Source organism: Cavia porcellus, unplaced genomic scaffold, assembly GCF_034190915.1.
Source record: "Cavia porcellus strain 051 isolate PalLab524CR breed Dunkin Hartley unplaced genomic scaffold, mCavPor4.1 scaffold_21, whole genome shotgun sequence".
Lineage (NCBI taxonomy): Eukaryota > Metazoa > Chordata > Mammalia > Rodentia > Caviidae > Cavia > Cavia porcellus.
The window spans coordinates 47,353,290-47,365,499 of record NW_026947504.1 but is presented as its reverse complement, the minus strand read 5'-3'; the positions used below and the strand labels follow the sequence as shown (position 1 = coordinate 47,365,499).

The window sequence follows — 12,210 nt, the reverse complement described above, 5'->3', positions numbered from 1 at the left end:
GAGAGCCAGCGCTGTGATGGTAAGGGCGGAGGGCGAAGGCACTCCTGGGCACACTGGCTGGCGATGGGTCCCCGTGAATTTACTGGGCACATCCCATAGACCAGCTATGCCTGGCTAGAGTGTGGGACGACCCTGTCCCTGTCTTTAAGCTCTTACTCCCTTTTGATTATAATTTGTCCTTATTCATTCTCTTCTGCATTTTACTGGGAGCAATCAAAAGAAGCCACCCAGCAACCTGTATACTTCGCTTAAGGATTTGCTCCATTGAGTATTTTAGACTTTTGCATGTCTTCCACGTGGCATCAGGACACAATTAGCCCAAGTTCTCTGATACTTTGCTAGAATGGTCTTTCCTCCAGTTTCAATATGATACTGCTCACTGCTGTCTAAGACCTCACCACAATGGCCTTTATTGTTTATAATTCCACCGAAGTTCTGATCATGACTACTTAAGAAACCTCTAAGAAGATTCAGACTGTCTATAGCTCTCTTCTTCTGAACTATCACCCAACTCAACTTGAACAGTTTATTCAAAGCAAAGGGTTTTTCCATCCACCTCCAACTCTCCTAGCCTCGCCCCAGGTTACAATTTCAGTTCCATGTTATAGTAACACCCCACTTTTCAGTACCCATATCCATTTGTGCTGCTATTAGAAAATAACAAACTAGGGTGGCTGGGGATTTAGCTCAGCGGCATAAGCGCCTGCCTTGCAAGCAGGCAGTCATAAGTTCGATCCCCGGTACCGATAAAAAGGAAAAAGACAAAAAAAAAAAAAAAAAGAAAAGAAAAGAAAATAACAAACTAGGTAATTTATAAACAGAATTTTATTTCTCGAAATTCAGAAAGGTGGGAGTCCAAGATCAAGGCACCAGCAAGGGCTGGTCAAACACCAGCAAGGGCTGCTCTTCGCTTAAAGATGGTGAGATAGGAGATGGGCATTGCTCAGGCTGGCCAGCAAAGAGAGGCACAGTGGATCCCAGGATCGCCGCCTCTCAGGAACCTGTGGTAGAATTTCTTGAAGATTCCTATAAAGTCCAGACGGCACAAAAGGGACAGGACATCACGAAGAAACCATTGTCCTGAGTCTTCACCATAGCCCAGCCTGTCTCCCAAAGCAAGGTGACTTTTATTTTTGCTCTTTTTCTTTTCCTCTCTTGTTCGGCCCATGTTTGCTCTACAGAGCCAGTTGCTCCTTACCCCTTCACTCCTCACCTTTCAAATAAATTTTTGGCACCATTTTTGACTTGTCTCATTTGATTCTCTGTTCCAGGAAAGATGGACCTGGAATACATTTAATTGGCAAGCCATTTCTAAAAGAAAACACCTGATAACATTTTTGACCAACAGCCAGGTTTAGAGTAAAGCTCAGATACCCAGGAGGTGTGTGCTGGTGCCTTAGCCATAGTCACTACCCACTGGTACGCTTAGCAAGCTGTTCTCAGGTCTGGGAGCCTGCCTAAGGCCACTGCCTCTGGCTTTTGTGCTTACTGTTTAAATGCAGATAAGTTAAGAACTATGCCTGAGGCCTTAGCAGAACAGCCTTTAGCAACATTTAAAAGCTAATTAAAGTGACTAAGAGTATATAAAAACAGCCATCCCTTTCTTGGTCCTTTTTCCATTGAAATAAATGTAAGAGATGTTTCTTCTGTGTGGCCTAAGAGTCACTCAACTAGATGGCTAAAAGAGCTTTGCTGAGGAGAGCTGGGCCATTATCTCATGGGACTTAAAGGAGTAGGGCCAATAAGTGGCTCAGCCCCCTTGTCCCTGAAGGTCTCAGTAAGAAGACAAAGCCCTCAGGGAGCTTTCTTCTGTGCTTCTGTGGTCTTACACTGGTATCACTTCCAGGTGTAGACAAGAGACATCTGTCCACCCTTGTGTAAAAGTCTCACAAGAGGCAACTTGTGGACTTTGGGTCTCCTCCCATGTGGACATGGGACATCACTTAAGGAGTCCAGGCCTAGCTGTCTCCTTCTTTCTGTAGGTCCCAAGACAAGCCGACAGGGAATCTCCTGGGTTTTGTCACCACAGATTTCACTGACCTCACCATGAGGCTGTATCCTTGATGAGTGCGACAGGTTTGATCCTGACAATTTTTTTTTTTTTTCCGTACCAGGATCAAACTGCTTGCAAGGCAGGTGCTTATGCCACTGAGCTAAACCTCCGGCCCATGATCCTGACAATTTAAAATAGAAACAGCATATCTATTAGTGTGATCCAGTCTCGGTTCAGTATAAACTGAGAGATGGCAAAGGATGGGTAAGGAATGGAACTTTAAGCTATAACCTATTTTCCAGTTACAGCATTTCTTGGAATATAAAACATGGAATGAAGTGCCTGACATCCAGGCTTCTGTGGCTCTTTATCAAAGGGAATGCTCAAGAACTCTGGTACTTAGCGTAGACCCAAAACAAAGGAAAGATATCCTAGATGACACTGGTTCTGAGACCCCATCTGTCCTTCACCAGGACATGGGTCTCTTTGACCTGCCTGATAACACCAAAAGGTCTCTTCCACCTCCTCCTTACAACCCCCAGCCCAACAAATCTTGTCCATCCCCTCTGCTAACTGCTCTTACTACGGGGACAAAAAGGTACATTAAAAAGTCTTAATCATAATAAAGCAAAGAGGTCACCCAGGGTGCAGAGGAAAATTCAGTTGTCTTTTATAACCAACTGAAAGATGCCTTTCTCAAATATACTAATATAGATCCATTTTTCAGGGGGGAAAAAACAGTAGTGGGACATTGTTTGATCTGTCAATCAGCCCCAGATATTTGGCACAGACTACAATCCTTTATTAAAACCTATACAGAGGAGTGAGCCGTACCCTGGAGAAGACTGACACTTAGACTTCATCCATGTGCCACGACGTATTGGTGGTGGACCAACAGATGCTAGTCCTAATTGACATCTTTACAGAATGGATGAATGTCTTTCCTACCCATTCAGAAAAGGCTACCAAGGGAATCAAGGTGCTTCTTAAAGAAATCATCCCCAGCTTTGGAATCTCCCCAGAGTGACACTGGACTCTCCAGAGTGACAGAGTGTCACTTCCCAGAGTGACAATAGACCTTCTTTCATACCATCGCCTCCCCCCAAACAACTCAGGGAGTGGTAAAAGCTTTAGGAAATACCGCCTCCATTCCATTTGGTGGCCTCAATCTTCTAGAAGGGTAGAAAGGGCCAACCAGACCCCAAAGTGAGCTCTGGCAAAACTTTGTCAAGAGATATGAGTGCTGGCTCTGACTGCAACCAATGGTACATAGGAGGGTTGAAATGTTACACAGGCCATTTCTATCCTCTGATAGGACAGCAGACCCAGAGACTAAGAGACTCTTGGGATATCTCTTCAATTTGGGTCAAATACAACAGATTATCCCAAAATATGGAAACAGAGTTCTATGTGCTCCCAACCCAGGGGACCACCCCCAGTGTCCGCCCCATGGAACAAGTGTTTGTAAAAGCTTGGAGAAATGGAACACCTGCTGACCAGTTAAAGCCAAACTGGAAGGGGTCTTTTTTAGTGATCTTTCTTTTTTTTTTTTATTAGTACTGGGGATCAAACTCATGACCGCCTGCTTGCAAGGCAGGTGCTTATGCCGCTGAGCTAAATCCCCAACCCCTTTTTCAGTGATCTTTGACACACCCATTGTAGTAAAGATGGCAGACATAATTTGACTCACCTGAACTGCCTGAAGAACAAGATCACCCAAAAGGAGAAGGCTACTCTTGTGAGAGCCTCTGAAAGACTTGCAATTTCTCTTTGAAAAACAAGGCTCTAGTGCTGCTAGAGATAAGTAAATAAGATCTTGCTAATTCATCAGACACATCTCTCAAAATCCATTCCTCTCTACAAGAAGCATGGAAATCTGACCTGCTCCCCACATTTGGGCTAGTGGTAAAGTTTCTTGCTCCTGTCACACATGGAGCTCAATAGTTACTTTTTTCGCTGTTTTCTGACAGATTTTTCTTTCTTCAACCCAGTAAGTGAGCCAAAGCATCTCAAGGTAGCTGGAGAACACATAATCTCCAGCAGGCAGGGTCTAGAACTCCATCCAGCTTTAAGAAGGGTAGAAGACAGAGCCCTCTACTCCTTCTGCACCCTGCAAAGAGTTATGGGGATTTATGTCTCTCTGGGAGAAATCAGACAGGAAGTAGCTGGTGGCAAAGCTGGCTGACAAAACAAGCAGGGCCTGTCAATTACAGCCCAAAGATCCCCAGACAGCATCAAATAATTCCCCAGACAGCATCAAATAATTCCCAGGACTCTGTTAGTGGAACTTCTCGCGAGTTTCATGAGATGAGGACTCCATCTAAGGACACAAGTGCCATGAGGAGCCCACTATCATGACCCTTTCACAGAAACTCACTCTGAAGCTTGTGGACCCAGGATGTGCTTTTATTTTTGTCCTTTTTTGCTCTTCCTCTCTTGTTTAGCCCAAGTTTGCACTGCAGAGCTAGTGGCTCCCTACCCCTTCATTCCTCACTTTTCAGATAAACATTTTCGGCTTGTCTCATTCGATTCCTTGTTCAAGGTGGTAAGGACTTAGAATACATTTAATTGGTGAACCATCTCTAAAAGAACTACCCAGAATAATGTTCTTGCTGCTTTGTCCTCGCTGACAGCATCCTCACTAGCAGAAGGCACCGCCAGGGCAACAAGGGGCAAATCTCTCTATCGAGCCCTTGTGCAGGGGCACCACGTCCCTTCCTACAGGTTCGACTTTCATATGTCAATCACCTTCAAAAGGCCATCCGTACCTTTTAACTGTTGTATTGGGAAAAAAATTCCAACATTAATTTGAGGGGACAAAAACATTCAAACAAAGGACATTAAAATAAGAATTTTGGAATATATGTCTTTGGCATTCACAGAAACTAAAAAAGTTTTAGGATGTCAGTGAAGACACACCCACTGCCTGGGTGCAGAAGGAGACATCAGAATGCCCACAGCAGACCTGCTTGTAATTGTGAAAACTCACAAACCACTCAGGATCTTCGAAGGATCAGGATAAACTGTGCTATGTACTCATAACGACCTCACAGCAAGTCTTAGAAATGTAACATCTAGTGAAAAAATATGACCGTTAAGGCTAAACACACAATAAGCGGGGCACAGTGGAACACCCCTGTACTCCTAGTACTCTAAGAGATTGAGGCAGGAGGATCACAAGTTCAAGCCCAGGTTGGGTGATTTAAGAAGACCCAAAAATAAAAATTCAAAAAGGTCAGGGGCTACAACTCAGTGGGCAGGCTGTAGGTTCAATTCCTAGTGCAGTAAGTCCTCGACTCACAAACATTCAAGTTGCAAACCTTCAATGAACAAAGTTCACATTTGGGTTTTCTTTATGCTTCCCATTGCATATTTGTGTCAAAGGTGTGTAAGACTTAATTTGTCAGACTTAGGAACAAATCTGATTTATGAAAATTCCCCTAGAACTTGTTTGCAAGTTGGGAACTTACTGTACAACACACATACACACACACACACAAACACACACACACACACACACACAAAAACAAAGAACAACAACAACAAAAACCCCTTAACACACATATAGTTTTAAAAAGCTAAGACTCAAGCAAAATTAAATATATCATTCAGGCATTTATATATGTCACAAAACTATAAGAAGTTTAAGAGCTGGATCACAAAGCCTGGGGGTATAGCTCAGTGATAATGTGTGTGCTTAGCACGCATAAGACCCTGAGCTCAACCTCCAGCACATGTGTACAGACACAAAAACAGGTTACAACGAACACCAAAGTGGAAATGTTAGTTACCTCTACAATAGGTACTTCTAGTGCAGGAAATACAAATTGGGAAATACAAAAAGATGAGGAAAAAGTATGTCTTTTGTATTTTTTGGCTTTGCCTTCACTGACATCCTAAAACTTTTTTAGTTTCTGTGAATGCCAAAGACATATATTCCAAAATTCTTATTTTAAAAAGTATGGGGCGGATGTCACAGCATTGACAACACTCTTGTTTCTCCATCAGGTGGGGTACAGAAGCATTTCCTGTACCATCATATTCTGTAATTATATATGGATGCCTACAAACATGTGTGTTTCTTTTATATCCAATACACTGATAAAACAATGAAGGAAATGTCTTATAATGAATGCAGGGGAAACAAGGAAGTGCAGACTACTCTTTCTAGAACAGGGATTCCCAACCGTCCTGGGATTGGGTTCCATCCACAACACTACCCTTGCCTCCACGAACTAGTACAAGTCTGTGGCCTGCTAGGAACTGGACCCCACAGCAGGAGGTGAGCAGTGGTGACCAGAAAATCTCCATCTGTCCTCACAGACATTCCTCCATCCCTCTCATTAATATCTGATCTCCGCCTCCTGTCAGACCAACAGGGTCCTCAGCTTCTCACAAGAGTGTAAACCCCACTGGGAACTGCACAGGGATCTAGGTTGCGTGTTCCTTATGAGAATGTGATGTCTGATGATCTGAGGTTGAGCTGATGCAGTGATGCTAGTTTTGAGAAGTATAATTTTGTGTATTTCAACTAAGCCCCTCACACAAGTCCAGGGAAAATTATCTTCCTAGAAACTAGTCCATGGTGACTAAAAGGTTGAGGAGCTCTCAAGTCTAAGGAAAAAGGAGGAAGGAAAAATGTACAATAGCAAATGAGAGAATTTTAGAACAAAAGTAAAGTGAAGGGTTTCACAGATTTAAAAAAGGTGGAGGGAAATGAAGGGGAAGAAAGGAAATAGCCAATGAAAGCTTAGACAGCAGAAAGGACACAAGAGTACTGGTAGAGGGCAAGACCATGAAGAAACAGCAGGCCTACCATCTGATTCCAGAGGGGAGATAACAGCAGCTTGCAGGTCTAAATAAAATGTGGAGAGCGGGGTGGAGACCAGGTGGTGACCGGGTGGTGAAGTCAGGCAGAAAGATAAGGAAAAGCATAACCCGAGGGGTCAAAGAATCAGGGAGGCAGAGCCCAAGCCCTGGCCTCCCGCAAGGGTGGTCACTTGAGAGTCACCCAAGTTGACAAAGGACAAGTAAAAGGTACTGGCAGGCACAACTAAGACAGGAAGCCGCTAGCAGCCCCAACTACGTGACTGTCTGGATTCCCGGCATGGCGAGCCTGCTATGTTCTCGAAGGACACATTTTGCAATTCCTGGTTGTATTTGGCCAGAGGTATAGCTGAGTGGAAAAGCAAAGGGTTACATCCATGGCACAAAAAACAAAAGAAAAACAAAAATAAGAAGAGGAGAAGGAAAGGTACAGTTAAATCATAATTGCAAGCCTGGAAACTACCTCAGTCGTACAGCATTCAGCTAGCATGCTCAAGGTCCTAGATTTCATCCTCAACCCTACTCACCCCACAAAAGGTCACTCTCTGCTGGCTCTCTATCTCCCCAATCTTTGCCCTGCTCATATTTTCACCTTTAACTTAGCCTAAAAATAAATAAATAAAACAAACCAAAACACACTTGATACCAGAAAGCATACTTCAGTGCTAGAGCATTTGCCTAGCATGTGCTAGGCTCTGTGTTTGAGCCAAGCATGACAAATGACAAACAAAAAGCAACACACATTTCAGAATTTAACTAGAAGAGAAAAAAGGGAATTTCACTTGGCCCTCACTGCAGTTTTCTCCTATAGATAAAAATGATACTAAAGTCACCTGAACTAGATACTTCCTTGATACTTGCTGCGGTATCAGTGGCCAGGGATCAAGTCACTGGCCTATGGCCATCCTTTGATTTAGAGAAAAATGCAAAACACATTTAAAATTCAGCTTTCCCACTCTCTTAGCTTCCCAGGCTACTTAGCACTGCACCCTGAGTTAGGGTCACTCAGCCCTCTTCTCCCTAAGGCAACGCCACAGTCCATCAGAGTAAGTCAGAAGGGACCTCCAGCTATTTACTCCCTGATTTTCCTCGCTTCTGTGTAAAGTTTCCCTTTCAATTCCCACTCTCCCCTTTCTGGGTTCAGCCTCCCCCCAGGGGGCCTCAGACTCTTCCCCCAGTCTGTGGGGGTAAAGTTCAAACTGCTGACCTGATGAACTGGACCTTCCACAATCACTCTCCAGGCCTGCCAAGCCCCAAAGAGCTTCTTCCCATTCCCAGTCCTCTGGACTGTCACACACGCTGCCCACACGCTGCCCACAGTACCCTGCGCTCTGTGCTATAATGCTCTTCTGCTTCCTCTTTCAGTTCCCGTGTGCGCTCGCTCCCAGAAACAGATCATGCTCCTCTGTGGGTTATGAACTATGCAGATGCCTGCCTCAGCACCTATGACACACAGGAGCCAACCTCTCTTCATCTTTGCATTCCCCCAACCCAGCAGTACCAGACAAGCAAAAGGTGTCCCACGTTGTGGACTGAATATTGAAGGACCAGGTTACCTGGTCGCAAATGCCCCAAAGAGAAGCCTCCAAGAGAAAACACTGTGGAGATCACACATAATTCATCCATTCATTCAACAACTACTGTGGGGCTCCTTTTCATACTACAGAAAGTACTTTTTAAATAGTATAAACTTGGTCCCTACTTTTAATAAGATACGCTGTATTTCCTATTTTACATAATAATAATACCAGGTGGCATGATCAAGTGCCAAGGAAGTTTGGAAGGTAATATCTTCCTAAGGAAGACAGAGCAGCCTGGCCAGGACTCAGCCACAGATCTGTCTCTAAGTTAATTGACTTCTGCCTCACTTTCCCTATCTGTAAAAGGATGATGAATTCTGACCTCTTGTCTACCATTTCCCGCTTCTCTCTGTCTCTGCACCAGCTACTTTGACTTTCTTATAGTTCCTCAAACACTAATGTTATTCCTAATCAGACATTCCATCACCAAATAGTTGGGGCGTTTCTTCACATTAACAATTCTCCAACCTCCCAGACAATGACTGGCAACTCTGTAATCCAATTCAGTTCCAACACCACCTGGAGTTACCAGAGAGTAGGTAAGCCACTGGGTGAGGGCTCAGTCCCACAGGACTCCCCCTCTTTCTGGCACCAAATCTGGGGCACGTAAACATCTGAATAACTTAATGCCCAGGGCCTGTCCACAACTTTACTGTGAATACTTTGCTAGCGTGGCAAACAGAACTAAAGAAAGCACTTTACATACTATTACCAGAATGGGCAGAGTGGTTTGGTTTTTGCAGCACTGAGGAATGAATGCCCAGGGCCTCTGACTGAGCAACATCCCCATTCTACAGCTATCTAGAGGTCCATCAAGGGCCACCTCACTACAAGAACTCAGGTGTGTTAAACAGAGCGCATTAAGAACCACAAAATAATACTCCATGACTCACAAAATTCCAAGGCTTTGTCCTGTGCATCAGAAGCATAGGACAAAGATCAAATGTATACTTCAGATTATCACACTTCTACCTTAGGACTTAGATACTTAGTGGTATCCCAACCCAGAAAACTTCCCAGGAAGCTGAATCAGTCAGGTCTTTACTCTCTCTAATCCCACCTCCCCTAGAAGCATTCTATGACCATGCACTTAAAATACCACCTTTTTTCCCCTCCTGCCCCCAACCTGCTTATTTTCTTCACAGTACTTACCAGTACCTGAAAAACCACTAATTTGTTTACCCTTTTCCCCGCTGTATTTCCTACTCCATGAGGGCAGTCACAGACTTAGCTGGATCCCTAGTGTCTAAGATTCCTGTCAAAGTATTCAGAAAATACTTGTTGTACAAATGGTGACACAGAATAATAATACTACATCAGGGCTGGGGGTGAAGCCCAGTGACAGAGTATGTTCTTAGTATGTTCAAGTCCAGGGTTCATTCACTAGCACAAACAACCAAACAAACAAAAACACCCCACATCAAGGGGCTTCAGAAGCTCAGTGGTACAGCACCTGAGCTACAGACCCCAGGTTCAGTCCAAAGAGCTGGGGCAAAGAGTGCCCACAGAGGGATACAAAGTTCTGAATACAGAGCCTGGCACATAGAAAGCTCTACAACAATGGCTATGGCTGTTATCAGTGAATTCAGAAGAGGATGAGGTCAGTGTGAGCCAGGGCAGTTACAGAAGGTTTCTGAGAGGTGTCAGATTGTGGGCCTGATCTGGAAGGATAAGAATTTTTCTCTCCAGCTGGGCTTTTATCGGGGTTAGAAGTGTTCCCTCCTCTGCACCAGCCACTCTTCCCCACACCCCAGATCAAATGCAGCCCTTACACCATTAAGAATCACCTACCAAACAGCCTCTCTGCCTATCCATTAATCTTTTTATCTGTCATTCCCACACCACTAGAAACCAGACACTGCTACCAAAGGGCACTTAACAGTACTTCTATCATTGACTTAATTAATTTCAGAGATGTATGGAAAAGAGTCAGCAACTCTTCAGTTATCCAGGCTTAGGTGCCTATCCTAAAGAAATACTCTAGTGTTGACACTAAAAATCAAGGGAAAAGATCATGTCCAGCTAGGCATGGTGGTACATGCCTGTAATCTCAGCACGTGGGAAGCTGAGGGAGGGGGACTGCCTCCAGTTTGAGGATAGCCTGACTGAGTTCAAGGCCAGCCTGGACTACCGATCGAGAACCTATCTCAAAAAAACAAGAGAGAGAGAGAGAGAAGGTGATGCCCATTTCTGAGAAAGAGAAAAAAAAAAACAGCAGCAGCACCAATCAGAATGTCCACAGTACAGGGACACACTCTGGGACATAAATCCTCAGCAGAGATTAAACAGAGTAAGCAGGTAGTGAAACAATCTCACAAATATATTAACTTTCAGTTTTTTCAAAACTGCACGATTTTTATGTAAAACAAAACATTTTAAAAGGACACACATGGGCCAGGGATTTAGCTCAGTGGCATAATCACCTGCCTGAAGCGCGAGGTCAAAAGTTCGATCCATGGTACCAAAAAAAAAAAAAAAAAAAAAAAAAAACCCTAAAGATTTCTCTCTATGTAAACATACCATGTTAAGCACTTTATCAACTCTTTAATACCTTGTCTAAAACATAAGTTTTCAATAAGTACTTGCCAAACAAAGACACACATACACTAAGAAGGGGACTGGAAATTCTGCTTTCCGTGCTAAAAATTTTTGTACATTTTGCATTAAGTGACCACATTAATATATTACATATAATAAAAGTGCAGTCAATAGTTATTTTTAAAACTGCAGGACTTGGATTCAGACCATAAAGAGCAGGCACCAGCCTGAAACTTCCTCGGGGAATTAGTTTTGAAGAATTAAGGCTCTTACACAGGACTCCACGATCACTTAGTCCTTCAGGCGCCTGAAGATGAACAGCAAGGCTGAGTCCCCAGCTGTTCTTGCACACCTGTGACCAGCACGCCCTTCCTACAAAGCATCGCCCGGAACCACCACCCCACCCCTGGGGCCGCGCTTTGCTCAGCCCCGGACCGAGTCAGGGAGGAAGACCCAAAGCCTGTGCGCCCTCCGCGCGGGAAGAAAACTCACTTTGCGACCGGCCTCCTTCCTGGCTGTAACCTGCTTCTGCTCAGGCATCATCCCTCGGGGACGCCAATCTGCTGTTTCTCTCTCCGACCGGCTCGGAGCCCAAAGGTCACCTGGTGCGAGGCGTGGAGCAGAAAAGCGCGATGTTAAAATCCTGGAAGGTGTACGGTGGTGTAGGCATCGGACTCCTGCCCGAGGGCGGTCTGGAACAGATCTTTTGGTTCAGGACCAGGCAAGCCCTGTGGGTTCAAGGTTGTGCGGCGCCGCACCCCAGTCCCGGGGGCCATGCGGGCGCGAGGGGCGCGCGGGCCCGGACCCCCAGTCAGGCCAGCCCACACCGCCCTCGCGGTCTCCGCTACCTCGGGCCGAAGCGCTCGGGACGCGGCGCTGGGATCTCCGTCACTTGCCGGGGAGGGAGGACGGGGCAGCGGCGGACGCGGATCCCGGGGCTCCCCCACCGGCGGGCGGACGAGTCGGCGTGGCGCGGCGTCCAGTCTGATCCGCGCAGCCCGCTTTGGGACTCCGCGCCGGGATCCGGGACGCAGCGGGATGTGACCGCTGCGGGAATGGACTCTGACCCCAGAAGATCGATCAGCACCCCGCAGGGGCCTCCCATTTGATTTCCACAGGGCGGCGGGCTCGGGGGTAGGGGCGGGGGCGCCCGGGCATGTCTTCCAGTGGGGGAGGGGCCGAGGGCGGGAGCCGCAACTGTCCATTATAGACCCCACCCCTTCCCACTGAGCCCACTACGGTACCGCCCACCTAGGCGGGGCCGTGAGCACG

At 45.7% G+C, this 12,210-nt stretch overlaps 1 protein-coding gene across 1 annotated transcript in view; it reads right to left on the bottom strand.

The window, feature by feature from the left end:
• Atp7b (ATPase copper transporting beta) overlaps window positions 1-12,117 on the bottom strand; it is a 67,474-nt gene extending 55,357 nt beyond the window's left edge. Inside the window, exons 1-2 of the mRNA XM_063232681.1 lie at window positions 11,787-12,117; window positions 11,431-11,540 (exon numbers count right to left, since the gene is read on the bottom strand). Of these exons, the coding sequence (XP_063088751.1) occupies window positions 11,431-11,481 (51 nt within the window). The 5' untranslated portion in view covers window positions 11,482-11,540; window positions 11,787-12,117. The remainder of the gene's footprint in view (window positions 1-11,430; window positions 11,541-11,786) is intronic.
• Window positions 12,118-12,210: the final 93 nt, after the last annotated feature.